The 15,859-nt window shown below is 40.5% G+C and overlaps 1 protein-coding gene across 3 annotated transcripts in view; it reads left to right on the top strand.

Moving 5' to 3' along the window:
- LOC113407250 (zinc transporter 7) overlaps nucleotides 1-15,859 on the top strand; it is a 51,486-nt gene that overhangs the window by 24,373 nt on the left and 11,254 nt on the right. For all 3 annotated transcript variants that reach the window (XM_026655540.2, XM_026655539.2, XM_026655541.2), the window contains exons 7-8: nucleotides 392-442; nucleotides 2,981-3,116. In XM_026655540.2, coding sequence (XP_026511325.1) covers nucleotides 392-442; nucleotides 2,981-3,116 — 187 coding nt within the window. The remainder of the gene's footprint in view (nucleotides 1-391; nucleotides 443-2,980; nucleotides 3,117-15,859) is intronic.

Here is a 15,859-nt window from a genome sequence, read left to right as displayed (position 1 = left end):
AGGTGTCTCATGCTGAGGGACAATGAAAAGGGGTTGGATACTGCGGAGATCTGGATAATGGGGTTTCGGATAAACAGGAGTAGTGTGTGTGTGTGTGTGTGTGTGTGTGTGTGTGTGTAAAATATATTATATATACACACACACACCCCTATGCGCGCGCGCACACACAGGCTTCCCCTTCTCTTCTTCCCCCATCTTGAAATTTCAGCTTGCTCTTTACCTTCATTCTGGTACAGCAGATACTACATTTTCTAGCCAGAGTTATCACTAGTCATCATGAATAACCTTATGGTCCACTCAAAGTAGTTTTCCTTTCTGAAGCTTAACAGAATTGATAAGTTTAGAAGGATACATTGCATTTGGCTTAACTTGCCAATAATTGTCTCTACAGATGATCACTCTCTTGAAGGGGCTGCAGGATCCAACAGACAGATTTTAGAAGGTATGACAAGAATAACCATAGTGGGTTGTTAGTTTAGATAATAGACCCATTTAGATGCTGGCTATAAATTCAGTGGTGTTCTTTGTTAAGGTATTAATAATGAACAGAAAGTTGTGTTAAGTGTCTGGTTTATTTTCTTCAGAAATTCAATGTGAAAAGTTTATACAAGTGACCTAATTTCTGTATTTCAAGTGCCTATCTCCTATGGCAATACATGCTCTAGAAAGTAATGAAATAGTAAGTAATATCATACTGGAACACATTTGAAAAGCTTTGACCAATATCTCAGATTTTAAAGGGTTGAGGACTGCAGTACTTAACTTCACCTTTCAGGAAAGTGAGACTATGCTGAGTGAATAACCATCTTGTCTAGTTAAAACCCCCAGTAACTTAGCTCATTCTGGACACCTGGATCAGTTCTTTTCTTATAATGTAATATTGGGAATAGGGATTGGGGCTGGTAGAGAACATCTCTATACCCATATCCCCATGGGCATCTTGCAGTCTTAGCATCTGTGCAGGAAGGTGTTGTGTTCTTCCGTCTCCAAATAAATGGAAGGGTGAGGGGGGAAATTAGGAGCCGCTGGGCAGGCTAGGTAGGGGCTGACAACAAAGCTGCCCTAGTACTTTGCGCTCTCCGGCTTTCTGTGAGCTATGCTGCAGCAGCTTCTGGGTTCTCTCTACTGTCCATTACATGGTTTTGTCTGCTGCTGGGCAGGAACCACAGTCATCTCTTTACCTCTACCCCTCCTCTCAGAATGAAGGACTTGAGTGATCCCTAGTAATTGAGGGGATTTGGGGAAGACTGCTAAGGTTACCTCCTGGCAGCTGCTACAGTCTGTTCAGGGAGAGTAGAAGGAAACTCAGTGGCTGTGCAGCTTCACTGTCTGTGGGCCCCTCTCTGCAGCCCCACTGCCTTTGGCCCCATTTACCTAGTTTTCCACTTATGCTCTATCACCCTAAGAAAATGATGCTTTTACTCTTCCCCAAGGTCTGCCAGTTCCCTATGGAGGGCATGCACAAAGGATCTCTGATATCTGCCACCATCCTCGGTCTTGTCTGGTTCCAAAGGGGACGTTTGGTTGCATGTGGGCAGCTTAAACAAGAATAATAAGAGAAATAATTACTTTAAAATTGGTTATTTAATCACCATTGGCCTGACCAACCCCACTGAAGCCAGCATGTGACATGTAACTTTATTTCCTTGCGTTGTACTTGACATAAAGCAATGTGTACTTGTGGTGTCTCTTATCGGATACTTTTGTGGCTCGGGGTTATCCTATAGTTGTCAGATATATCACGTGCACGACAATAGTCTTATCTGATCTCTTCCACCATACGTATTACTTTAAATTTCTCTCTCTCCCCACAGGCACATTAAAGTGTTTGTGAATGGCTGTCTTTCAGAAGCAAATGTATAACAAGAATTTAAAAACAATTCTTTAAGGCAAATTTCTGGCCTGCTGGTCTTAACATAGGATATTAATTAGTAGAATGAAATGTGAGTTTAACAAGACTGTTTATTCAAGGTTTTCTTACCTGTTTTATCTTAATGAATAAAACTTAGCGATACTGGATGATTATTTACAATATTTTACATACCTCGGAAGCCATCTTCCTGCTTGTTATGCAAACAATGCATCGTGAAATGAACACTAATGCAATTATCTTACCTTTCTTATTTTGGCAGAAAAATTTTAATTGAAACTCCCAGTAAAGATATTGAAGTTGCTGTGTGTTTTGTGTTTATTTCCTTATGCAAACAATTTAAAAACTAGCTTGAGTTAATTTTAATTCTGTTGAAAATGTTTTTCTTAATCAAATACAAATATTTTTATTTTTTTAATCTGGCTAGATATTTATAGGTTTGTGGGTGAAATACTTCAAGCTGTGAACAATTACTTATTTTAACAGCAGTTGATGATCTGTGACTGTACCAATAATTGCCAGCAGAGAGCTCCACAGGCTTATCTTTGGCTAGCTACAAAGAGTTGGCTCTCACTGTTTTAATCTAAAGCTATATTTTCCCACATAAAATCATAACTTATTAATGCAAGAAATATTTTTAATTTGTATTGACAGTGAATATGTAACTTGTAAAATACAAATATCTCGCAGAGCTCCTGCTGGCAAAACTTTTTTTTTATCTCTTCTAGTAGAAATGTTGCTTATGGAACACCGGGGGTAAAGATTTGACTCATCTGCTGTATTATGGCCTAGCCATTGGATGAAGGACTTCTAACTGGTTAAATCTATTCTGACATTTAGTCACCAGTTCAGTTGATGGTGGTAGTCAAGAATATTCCATAGCATGGCCACATTTAAAAAAGAGTTTCTCTGAATGCCTTAGCAACTCTTCAAGATATAGGTCCTAATCCTGTGCTGACTTACAGGAAGCCCTTTAAATCAACACCAAATTTGCTAGCACAGTTCATTTTGTTGTCTGATTTTAAGAGTTCTCATCAAAATGTTTCCACCAACTTTTTTTAAGGGCCTTTCATTTTTAAGTGTTGATTTTTTTTTAATGCTCTTTTGTAGGTGTATTTTTACACATTGTCGCAGACACTCTTGGAAGTGTTGGTGTAATCATATCAGCTATACTGATGCAGAACTATGGTCTAATGATAGCAGATCCTATCTGTTCAATGCTCATAGCTCTACTTATAGGAATAAGGTAAGTGTTGATACAAATGACTAAATAGTAAAACATTCAGTGACCTGTGTTATGTTGTTTGTAATCACAAGCCTAAAAACAGGGGTAGGTCTGTTTTAAAAACAAAATTACAATGTTGATTCTTGACAGTGTTGACTCTTTTGCTCTAAAAATAAACAGTTTCCTCTCTTTGCTGTTTCTTTCCATTCTTTGTACCTGTTCTGGTTTTTCTTGCTTGAATCATCTTGATCTTTTTCAGCAATCGCCACCTGCATATCTTTGTTTTATTGTCCTAGCACTACAAATATTTTCTTCTGATCCATGTTGTAAAACACTTCTCTCCATTTGTGTAGTACACGCTAATATAAGCTGATGTACTGTACTAGTAAATGGAGCAGAATAGCTCAGTGTAGTAGGGTCCAGCTTGCTGGTACAAGATGTGGCCTGATCCTTGCTGAATTAAACTTCCACAATCATCAGAGAATGTTGCTTGATCCTTTGTATTTATATTCTGAGGCTTTGTGGATACGCTCTTAAATAGCACATGCTGGGTCATTTAAAAAGTGGTTCCCATGTTGAGGCATGCAGTAGTAGAAGATGGTGAAGTGCCATATATTTCCCTATTATTGCTGTTTACTGAAATTATTGTAAATAGAAGTTCATTGAAACCAGAGTTTTCAGTGACACTCTTCTGGTAATTTCTTCAATGATGGTAGAGGGTAGAGTATTTCAGCTTCAGACAACTTCTATAACAGAGCATTGCTACTGTTTAACAGGCAGGTATTATCCAGTATTTGAATGGCTGCAGCTGTACTTGGGTACTATTACCATATATGGTAATACATGGCAGTATTTGGAGGCAGTCTGATGTGACTCTCCTTTGCTATCTTCTAGAATTATGGATAGTATGTTTTAAGCATTAACTCTTCAGGGATGCCTAGAACAATTTATAATAGTAAATTTTAATAAACTGTTATATTTTGACTGCATTTATTAATACCTGTGCAATACACAGGCATTATAACAGTATACTTACTATTTTCTCCTTTTATCAACACTAGCTAAATTATTGGATATGTTTAACTAAGCAATTGTACAAATGAAACTGCTAAAATATAATATAACTAAGAAAATTCAAGGTGACCAATAGAAAAAAGATACAGCTAAAGTGGTAGCTTAGTGGAATGCTGTGATTTTTATAGATTAGTATTCTGTGTTTTTAGGGTCCAATCCTGTGGAGACTAATGCATGGGCTTAACTTTTGTGCAAGGTGCTAGGCAAAGCAAAAAACACCATTTAAGTGGAGTGGGAATGAGGGGACAATAAATAACATTGTTTGGACATTGGAAGATGTTTGCTGCTACTTTAGTAGAGGTTATATCACTTTGTTGTGGACATAGGAATAGCGTATCATATTTAGATAAGAGAATTTCCAGACAGTTGTAGCATGTGATGAAAGGGCTAGAGATCTGTTCAAGGTGACATAATGCTTAGACATTAAAAAATGGAGCAGTTGGCAGGGTTATGTTGGTCTTCATCAGAGGCTCCTTTAAATATTACTTTGCTTGCCCTGGATACTGCGTAAATCCTCCCAGGATCATTCTGGGGTCTTTGCACTGCCCAGGTTGGCCACTAATCGGCCATGTCCTTGGTATAAATCAGCTTGTGTTTCAGTCTTAGCCTGCCTAGCCTGCTGCAGCAGGGGCAGATTAAATGTCTTTTCATATAATAAAAAATCCGAAGTTGGAAACCGAGCCGCTGGTGCTTTTGCTGGGGACCCGGTCAGTGAGATGTGTGATGTTCTTTTCCTGAATTAATCTATAAGGCCATTTGCTTCTCCTCAAGACTCACTTCTGCAATCATGACTACAAGAAATCAGCCATTCAATGATGGCTAGGTTGTGTGCAGTAAAGAATAACGGATCTGATTTATTTTTTTTATGGGAGAAAGGTCAGCTTTACTTTTTCCTTTCTATGTAACTGCATAATCTTTTGTTTCATTTTGTTTCACACATTTGCATCTGGTTTCAAATGACTTTAAGCTCTTTTGGGGCAGGGTTAAGATTTCATGACTTTTACTAAAAAAATAACCATGACAGACAGGTCACAGGCAATAAACAAAAATTCACCGGAGCCCATGACTTTTACTAAAAATAACCAGGGGACTGGGTTAGGTAGGGCAGGAGTAATGACAGCTGGAGTCCCATGGTGTGTGTGTGTGGGGAGGGACATGCCGAGCCGCTGCCGTGTGGGGGGGCAGCCCCGGCTCCCAGCAGCCGCAGCCACAGTGGGGGTGCTCAGCCCCTGCTCCAGAGCTGGCCGCAGCTGCGGGACAGGGGCACGCAGTCCCAGTTCCAACGCCAGCCACTGGCGCACAATGCCAGCTGCAGCCAGGGGTAGGGGGCACAGCCACAGCTCCTGCCCCTGTCACAGGGTGGGGGTGTAGAGTTCCACCTCTGGCCCTGGCTTCAGCCACTGACAGCTGAAGCCAAAGAAGTCACAGAGGTCTGGTAAAGTTATGGATTCCATGACTAAATCATAACCTTAACCACGTCTAACTAGGTGTTCAGCATCTAGTACGGGGTGGCCAAACTGTGGCTCGCAAGCCACATGTGGCTCTTTTACCATTAAAGTGTGGCTTGCAAGCCCCCCATTCTCCACCTACCAGACTGGGGGGTTGGGTGGGTGGAGGGAGGGAGCTCAGGATCTCTGCCTTGCAGTGGGGTGGTGAGGTAGGGTCTTCTGTCCAGCGGGGAGGAGGGTCTCAGGGCTTTAGCCCTGCAGGGTGCACCAGCCAGGGCTCAGGGCTTTGGCAGGTGTGCCCTGACTCTCAAACTTCTCAAGATTGTCGTATGTGGCTTGGAGGGTCAGTAAGTTTGGCCACCTCTGATCTGGTACGGTGTGTTATGTCTCCACTATGGACACTATACTGGCATACCTATTCTGGTATAGCCCTATAGCGTAGGCCTGGCCTATACCTAAAATTTAAATCAACCTTGCTACATTGCTCAGGGGTGTGAAAAATTCATGCCCCCGAGTGACATAGTTAAGATGACCTACCCCCAGGTGTAGATGCACCTAAGTTGACAGAAGAATTCTTCAGTTAACCTAGCTACCACTTCTCAAAGAGGTGGTTTAACTACAGCAATGGGGGGTGGAGGGGACACACCTTCCATTGCTGCATCTATGCTACTGGCACTGCAGCATCATTGTAGCATCTGCAGCGTAGACGTAGCCATGGACACAGCATACGCTGACAGATGGTTATATAGGAACACCATCTCCCTGAATGGAGTTAGCTATAGCGACAGAAGCCCTCTTCTATTGACGTAACCCCCAGTGTAGGTTCAGCTATGTTAGCATAGCTACATCAGTCAGGGGTGTGAGAAGACCACACCTTTCACCAGTGTAGGTATGCCGACATGAACTCCAGCGTAGACACAGCTGTATTGACAGAAGAGGGCTAGCTCTCTTCAGGCAGGTGGTGGGGAAAAAACACTGGTTAGTGGAGGCAGTGTCTAAGCTACAGGGCTATGCAGAGAGTTGTGTAGACATACTGTAGGTAGGTGGATGCAGCTTGTTGGCCTAACTGGGCTAGACTGAGACATCAGAGCAAAGAGAAGAAAAAAGAAGCTGGCCAATTAAATATTTAAATGAAAAGTTTTAAAGGACAAGATGGAAATCAGCTACATTATTTGCGTTGCCACCAAAAAGTGTTCTAGCCTGTGTGTATGTATGCAACGTGTGCCACTTGGCTCTTCAAAGCTTGAGAAATAGCAGCCTTTCAGTCCTTTCAAACATTTCAAAACCCTGTCAGCAAACAAACAGCTGGGGCTTTCCATAGCTAGCAGCATTACTGCCCTCGGGTTAATAGCTGGTTGATCCTTTCCATTGCTGGTGAGCAGACATCTGCAGCCTATATCAGTGGTGCTGGTATTGGACCCAGCCCACATAGGTAACAACACATCATTTGATCCCATGTCGATCTTCTGCTGAGTCCACAGGACTGTTTTTAACTCTATTTTTTGACCTCTCCACCCTTGCTCTCTGACCAGTTGGGTGGGTTGCCACTATGAACATTTTTTATACAGCCTCAGAAAAGCTGCTGAGCATGGCTGGTGGCTACCACATCCTGTTCTGTTAGTTTCTGGGTCTTTCTAACTGAATTACGCCTGCCCTGCTCTCTACGCATGCATGGAGACAGAGTAACTAGCTAAGATCAATGTCTCTTCCCCTGCTTCTCTCCCCCTCCGCTAGAGAAACAAAGTCAAATGCTGCAGTGTAAAGTGTATGGGTTACATGAGCACTGTGAAAACATTTCTGTTCCAGTTAAGAAGAACTGGATGAGAGTGCTTGTGTTACTGCTGGTTAGTTTAGATCACCTTTGGGGCATTTAAGGGTCACTTCTTCATTGTGAGTTTTAATAGTGTGAGCCAATAACTGCATCTACTTATCTTTACTCCAGTTGGAGTTCTACCTTTACCTATCCTTGCTAGTCTCAATGAGTAAATTAGTTTAAAAACAAAAAAAACCCCAAAAACCTAATTTAGTGTATCATTTAGTATCATTGTATTATGAGTAAGGCACTTTGTTTTCTGTATTTACTGATATTTCTCCAAAAAAATCCTGGGTTTTTAAAAAGCTGGTGTTCAGGTTTTAGTGACTTTCAAACAGACCCCTCCCCCTCAAACTTCATTTTTTGGGGGGACCTCTTTGTGGAGGAAGCAAATGGGACTGAAGCAGAGCAGAAGGCTGCACCCAGTGAGTACTAGCTCCTGGCCCTTCAAAGTGGCAGGGGAACCGGATGGCTCCATCCTGAAGGGCCAGGGTAGGAAGTGCTCTTTCCAGTGGGGATGGGTTCATACTCATGGGGTGCACCCCTCCTGGCCCTTCAGTGTTGCTCTATCTGCTTTCTTTGAGCAGCAGGGAGTGAGAGGGACAGGGAGCAAGACCCCGGCAGCCAAGACCACCTGACCACTATGTTGTGAATGCTGAGCAGCCCTCTCCTCCACCCACTGCCCTTCTATTTTGGTCTTTACTTATTTTCCCCTATGTTTTTTTTTTTTTTTTTTTTAATTTTTAGAATGAACTGACAAATTCCAAGGAAATGGGGGGAGGGGGGAAGAGGGAATGCCTTAATTATGAGGCACAACCTATATTTGAGCACTGAATGGTCTGGCCCCCGTCACTGTGCTCATATGCAAATTACCATTTTAAGACTAAACACTTGAAATGGGATTTGTAAATCAGATGACAACGCAGCACATGCAGCAATAACATATTAAACTGATTTGCTACATGAGGTATGATCCTGAAATCCCTTTCATCGTGTAACCCAAAGTTAGATTCCCACTGTCCATGATAGTGGGAATAAACTACTTTTTTCAGCATTACAAATTTAAAATCTTTTGGATGTGTATGCACATAAGGTATGTTTTGGTGGGCAAAAGAGGCGTTGTGTTTCAATCATGTTAGCTCAGTCAAGCAAGTTAGCCTAATACTGTTGAAAAGCCCCTATAAAATGTATGTTTTTGCTACTATATTAACAGACCATGTTGTAGCTTATTGGGGAGCCCTCGATCAAACCTAGCTTGCAACGTGACTTCAGATGTGTTAGCATGCATATTTATTGAGGTTTTTCCATCAGCTTTAGCTAATCCAATTGAAAAATACACTGTTTTTGCCCCTCAAGACAGAGCCATTGAGACCACAAAACTTGTTGCTTGACCATATAAAACTTTTTATAACTGTTTTGATGCAGTGTTGTAGATGACCACACAATTTATGTTGGATGTTAGATTGGAAGAACAAGAAAATTGGGAAACATAAGAACTCCTTTTTTAAAAAGTGGTTCCCCAAATCATTTTATTTTGAAGCACAGTTGACATCAAATTGCACTGTCATGTTGCTTTGGCTTGATGCCAGCGTAATGCCATGAACATCTGAGCAATATAATGGAGCTTTATTGTGTAACAACCTGACAACTTCCACATTATGGCAATATATTGCGCTGCACATTTTCATGTGGTTTTAAAGTAATGTATAAAAGTGCTTACTCTAGAAGGACATTCAAAATAGAGGAATAACAAAGCTTCTAATAACAAGCAGAGTTTAAACTAAAAAGTTTGCACAGGAATACACAGTTTGCAGAGGGTGGAAGTGTCAGAAAAAGGTGTGAATTGTAAAGTGAAGAGTTTGCCTATCTTGTGCACTTTCACTGTTACAACACTGGTTTTGATTTCCTGTCTTTGTATTAACTGCTTCAAGTGATGTTGAAAAAAGTGATTAGCAATGTGGTGCTCTTTAAGAATATATAGTGAGGGGCTTTGAGTAGGGAAATGTCTTTTTATAGTATGCTGCTTTTTAGCAGGGAACTGCTCAAGAATCAAAGTGAAAGCTAAGTCAGATGTGAAAAAGGAACGGTCAAACCTTGTAAAGAACCTACAACATAATAAATGATGATTATCACATTTTGATTCTTCATGGCAATCAGTTTTAGTTAATGTTTTTTCTTTTCTTTCATTCTTATGTCTGTAGGGTGAGAGTTAATCGCATATATACAGTTGAAGTGAAACTGTTTTAGGGATTGGGTTAGAAGTTGCATCTGTTGCTGGAATATTTGGTCTTTGTTTGCTGTTTTGGCTTATGTAAATTGTTTGTTTATATCTTACCCGCCCTACCTCTTAGTGCAGTTATGTTCGCCCAAAACCAGAAAGGAGTCTAGACGTACTGTACGATACCCATTCATTCTGAAAATGAGGACAGCCTGTTCCTATGAAGAGAATGGCAGATGTGCTAATCTGTTCAGACAATATAGCAGTGGGTTAATTTAAACAAATTGTAGGCAGAAAAGAAACAGTATGCTCAAAGACGCTACCCTTTTCAAACAAGATGTTAATCTCCCTGCTACTGGTTGATGCATTTCCTCTGTGTATGAGCAACTGATTTGGATTAAATGTCCACTTCAGTTTAGAATTTTCACTTAATGTTAGGGAATCCTGGTAGGGTGACCAGATGTCCCAATATTTAGGCGTTTGTCCCGCGTCCCGACCGATGTTTGGTCGGGATGCAATTTGTCCCAATACTTCGCAGCACTCCGCTTTTTTTTTTCTCTCATTAATGTAGCTTTTGGAGCAAATCTCTTGTTCCCTTTCTATTAATGACCTACATACCTCTGCTCTGCTCACAGCTTTCCAGAATGGTGCAGTGAAAGATTCAAGAAAATCATGAGCTGCAGTGAAATTTAAGCTTGTCTTCATTGCAGAGTTAACTAGCGTTCGATAACTTGAGTGTTGCTCCTAATTTGAGTCCTACGCACAAGCTCTTAAGTCAAGTGTGGTAGTGCTCACAACTTGAGTTGGTTGGTTATAGTGTGAAGCAGCTGCCAACACAATCACTCTGTGCAGGTAGGATGTATTTCTGTGTAGTTGCTCTCACTTGAGATAGGCTAACTCGAGGGGTTAATTTTATTGTAGAAGTAAGCACAGTTGTCTACCTTAAAGACCAAGCCTAAGATTCTTCACCCCCAAAAAGGTGTGTTGACAGCAAAATCACTAATAACTAATCACGTTAGTTACCTCACTGTAGAATTAGTTATCTCACTTTAGAATCCTAGTGGAGTTGAAATGCTGGTAATTTTTATCCCATGTAGCTAGGAGAGGTCCCCCACAAGTGTGTGTGTAGGGGGGGGAGTAATGTTGACCTCACCTAACTACATAGGGATAAAAACTACCAGTGTCTTGTCTCCACTAAGATTTTTCTGTGAGATAACTAATGCTAGTTTTTATTTTGCATTTTGTGGGAGTGAAGACATAGCCCAACTTTCAGTGTTGCTCTGAAACATGGAGAAGCAGAGGTTTGGGGGAAGAAGGTGGAAGGAGGGAGACTTCTTTCACTCTTGCTGTTCAGCTGTTGGCTGCAGGGATAAAATTGACCACCCTGTAAATTTCATTGTACTACTCTTATTTGTCAACAAAAGTTGCCCACTCTCCATTGATTTTTTTTGGTGCCTTGCCAAAGCGGGGGTGCATTCTCAGTCAGGAAGTTGTCTACGTTCTGCAGTTTTTCTCAATTCTCTGCTTCACAGAAGACCAGTTTTGAGTAAAGATGCTGTAAGTAGCTGATCTGATTTGACATCAGGAACCACTTCTCATCCTTAGGAATTCCTGATCATAGTGGGGACCTCATGACACAGCTTTGGGAATGTTCTAAAACTCATTAGAATACTGAAATACAGATTCTCCCTAAACTGTTTTTGTGCATGTATTACCTGATTGCATAGATTCCAGTACACATTTTTTTAAAATAGTTTAACATGGTTTAGCTCCTTTCATGTGAGTGGCCAAACTGTTCGAAGCCAATTTCATGGGGGTTGTGGAGATCATATTAAACTTTAATATGAAAAACGTAGCTCATTCTGTAAGGTGGACAGATCCATATCCATCTTATTCTTGGGCCACTCTGATCTTTTGCCTATCTCATGAGATTTGCCAAGTTGTCAAACGGTGTTGTCAAAACTGTTGTACTCCCTCTCTCATGTAGTTAATGATTGTATAATATCGAGGTAGGTCTGGGAGCTTAGAGCACACTTATTGTGCTGTCAAGATAGTGGGTTTCCCTCAAAAGAGAGTGAGATGTTTGAATCTGAATTGTCTGCTCACTAATTGTCTGCTGGCGGATCCAAGGGACCATGCAGTGATCTTTGCAGTACATGCTGCTCATGAACTGAGGGTTAATTCTGCTGATCTTACTATTTAATGGAATATAAAGATTTAACTTTTTTCTGCTCCCCCACCCCCGACAGCATCTGTTCACAAGATTAAACAGAAAATGTCTAGATTAAAATGGTCTTGTTTTTAAATGTGTAGCAAGTACCCTAACTATAATGTTCAAGCTTGAGAACGATTTCAGAATCTCTTAAGTTTCCTGGTATTCAAACTATCTTCTGGTTTTCTTGCATGGGTCCACTTAAATTTAATGGGTTTCAGAAGCCACAAATTATTGTGTAGGTCCTTAACTACCGTACTTTAAATATGGAAATATAAAAACTGGTATTTTGTAGTCTCAGGCAACAAATATTCCAAAATGTTGAAGCAATTTTAATACTAAACTGTGTGGTCAAGCAGCTGTATAGAATTAATCATCAAAAGAAAAATATGACAATAGCATAAAGGAAGAGGTCTCATAGAAACCACTTTTGAAGCTACAGTGATTACAGCAAGATACTATATACTAAATACAATACTGGGAAAGCACATGGACTGCATATTAAGCAGTCAAAGAAATGAGGTATTTAATTGCAGTGACTAAATGGGTACAAACATTTAATTTACCAGAGAAGTTCTTTCCAGTGGATTACACTTTCATTTTTTTCCCCTCCTCCCTCCACCCCACTCTTTTTTTAGGTAAGAACTGAAACTACTTGGTCATGAAATGGTACAAATGAGCTATCAAAGAAGAAGTAGTAATATAAGAAGTAGTATAAATGTAGATTTATGAAACCCCATTTAAATTGAAGGTTACATATACGAGAGAGACAGGGTGGGTGAGATCTTTTATTGGACTAGCTTCTGTTGGTGAAAGAGAGGAGCTTTTGAGCTTCACAGAGCTCTTCTTCAGGTTTGGAAAAAGGTAACCAATTTACATATATAATTGAACAGTTACTACAATGGAAAAAGTAATCACATTTGTCAAGGCTGTATCCCCACTTTGAACTTTAGGGTACAAATGTAGGGGCCTGCATGAGGACTTCTAAGCTTAACTACCAGCTTAGTTCTGGTCCGCTGCCACCATTCCCTACCCTGGGAAGCTTTTAGAAACCTCTCATCAATTCCCTGGTGAATACAGATCCAAACTCCTTGGATCTTAAACAAGGAGAAATCAATCAGGTTCTTAAAAAGAAGGCTTTTAATGAAAGAAAAAGGTAAAAATCATCTTTGTAAAATCAGTATGGAAAATAACTTTACAGGGTAATCAAACTTAAAGAGCTCAGAGGACCCCCCTCTGTCTTAGGTTCAAAGTACAGCAAACAAAGATAAACACTCTAGTAAAAGGTACATTTACAAGTTGAGAAAACAAAGTAAAACTAAGACGCCTTGCCTGGCTTTTTTACTTACAAGTTTGAAATATGAGAGACTTGTTTAGAAAGATGGGGAGAACCTGGATTGATGTCTGGTCCCTCTCAGTCCCAAGAGCGAACAACCCCTTAAAACAAAGAGCACACACAAAAGCCTTTCCCCCCCCCCAAGATTTGAAAGTATCTTGTCCCCTTATTGGTCCTTTGGGTCAGGTGTCAGCCAGGTTACCCGAGCTTCTTAACCCTTTACAGGTAAAAGGATTTTGGAGTCTCTGGCCAGGAGGGATTTTAGTACTGTACACAGGAGAGCTGTTACCCTTCCCTTTATAGTTATGACAACATTGTTTAACTATATGATTAAAATCAAGAAAAAAATTACCAAATTTTCTATTTTATTAAACCCAAGATTATGTTTAGTATGGAGTTTTGAGCAGATGGCCCTAAATGCTGCTTGCAAGACCTGCTTTCACTAACGTTCAGAAAGAAAATTCTGAAGCAAGTGTCCTAAACCAGCATATTTGCAGTACTATTTGTTATGGGCCACAGTTGTTAAATTGCATCCATTGCCTTGATAAACATAGGATCTGACACTTGGATTTTATTGTTTCTACTGCAGTAGCATATTACTTCTAACTTGAGTTAAAAACTCATTTTTCCTGGTGAAGACCAGGCAAAAGAGCTTGATAGCCCCCAACTACTCAGCCATCGGGGTGGCCAGCCAGCAAATGGTATAGCTGTACTGGAGCTACCCTGAATTGTGTAAAAAAAAAAAAAAAAAGATGAGCAGGGGGTTGCATTGATTAAGCTAATTGAGGTTGGCCCATTTAAAAGTACAGGGGAAACCTTCATCAGCTCAGTGCAAACTCCAGCTTGATCTTGTCTATACTTAAGGGTCGGAACTGTGGCAGCTGTTCAGTGGCTGAGTTTCCAGCCTTAGTAAGCTTTTTCAGTACAAAGCCAAAACCTGCCCCACAAAAGGAATCTAAGATGAATGGATATTAACGGTGCTGTAAAATAAGTGGAATAAGCACAAGAAGGAAAAACGTATTCCCAAATTTAATTAATTTAATTGTGATACCTGGCTATATAAGTAAAATTCATCATCTAGTTATCAACCGTCTTTTTCAAAACTTTAAAAGTAAAAAATTACAGAAATATTTGTGCAGTTGTAAGTTTGTTGATTCTGCAAATGAAGAGGGTTAGCTACAGGAAGGAAATGATTTTGAAATCTGAATTTAGATTTTTAAGACCAGGGTTTATGTGAAGAAAGGGCCAGAGTTGGTCCCTGAAACTCAGCAGGGATTGTTTGCCTCCAGCAGACTGTCACAGGTTTCATTTAGTATTTAAATTGCTGACAGTCTTAATCTAACTTCCTGTTTATGGTGTAAATACAGTGTCTGGTTATGCAGTGTTCTGCATATATTTTTTTTCATTCTTGCTATCCAAGGCTGTCTACTCTAGAAAACTCACTTCTTTTCCAAGAATTGGTGCAGCTGCACCAGCATTGACAATGCCATAAACAGTAATGCAGCCTGAGCTCAGGTGTTTTTTAGAAATGTGTGATGAAACTCTGCAGATAATTAAATCAATATTTGACAGTGAAGCAGGAAACTAGCTCACTGTTTAATCTGGCGACTCCTTGGTACGTTTGGATTATTGACCAAATCTCATTAGCCGCAAACGGTGTTTTGATCTGGTAAATACAATCTCATACGTTGTTTTCTGTTTGATCCTTTTAACACCTTTCACTTCCTCTGTATCTGAGAGTGTGATGTGCTTCACTGCTTGCTTCTTCTGTACTATCTACACACATTTGGACATTTATGGAACTGTTCTTTTCAGGCAGCAGGTTCAGGCCCTATCTCTCACTTAGTTAGTGCTGCTTTACAGCTCCCTTACACTATCAAGTAGTGTGACGTGGTTGCCTCAACTCTTTCTATTCCCAGACACAGTCACTATGGAAATTGCATCTTCTGTTAGTTTCATAGTTAGCAGAGTGTGCTTATGAAGAATGCTTAAGACTACACTGTGGGTTGTTCCCCAGGAGGCTTCCATGCTGTTTGCTTTCCTTCTCAGTCTGTAGCCATCAAGAACTAAAAATAGCAAAGGGAAGTTCCAGTGCATGAGCTACCTCACGAGAAAAAAGCCCAAGAATTTCAAGCCCCACCATGACTAATTAAAAAAACTGTGGAAAATATCAAAATATTAGTGATGTTTGGCCAAACTCTACTTTTAACCCTCCTAGTATTATCTATCCTCATTCCTGATGGGTTGGCCCTGGAAGTAATTGTACTCACACAAGCATAAAGTCAACATGTTCCCAATGCTTTCCGGTATCTACAGATGTGAAAGGGAAAAATGTGGTTTCTTACAAGGCTTAGCCTTTCTATAGCTGGATTTTTTTTCTTTGAACAATGGAAAATTATTGTCCCTAAACTCTGGATTCTCTCACTTTTAGAGGCTGACTAATACTGGTGTCTCACGGAACCACACATACGGTGGTGCTCTCACATGGCTGGTGGAACCCCTTCATTGTGTTAACCCTCCTCGAGGGTTACTCCCCCTTACTGGGGTAAGCCACTTGGCTTCACCACGCTCCTGGGACCCGCACCTCTGAGCCTTCAGTCCACCTGCCTCATTCTGTGAGCTCCCCTCAGTGAGTCCACTCAAATTGGATCTCCAGGGGGAGA

This window comes from Terrapene carolina, unplaced genomic scaffold (genome assembly GCF_002925995.2).
Source record: "Terrapene carolina triunguis isolate 2854851 unplaced genomic scaffold, T_m_triunguis-2.0 Scaffold210, whole genome shotgun sequence".
Taxonomy (NCBI): Eukaryota; Metazoa; Chordata; order Testudines; family Emydidae; genus Terrapene; species Terrapene triunguis.
This window is presented reverse-complemented; position numbering and strand designations above follow the sequence as displayed.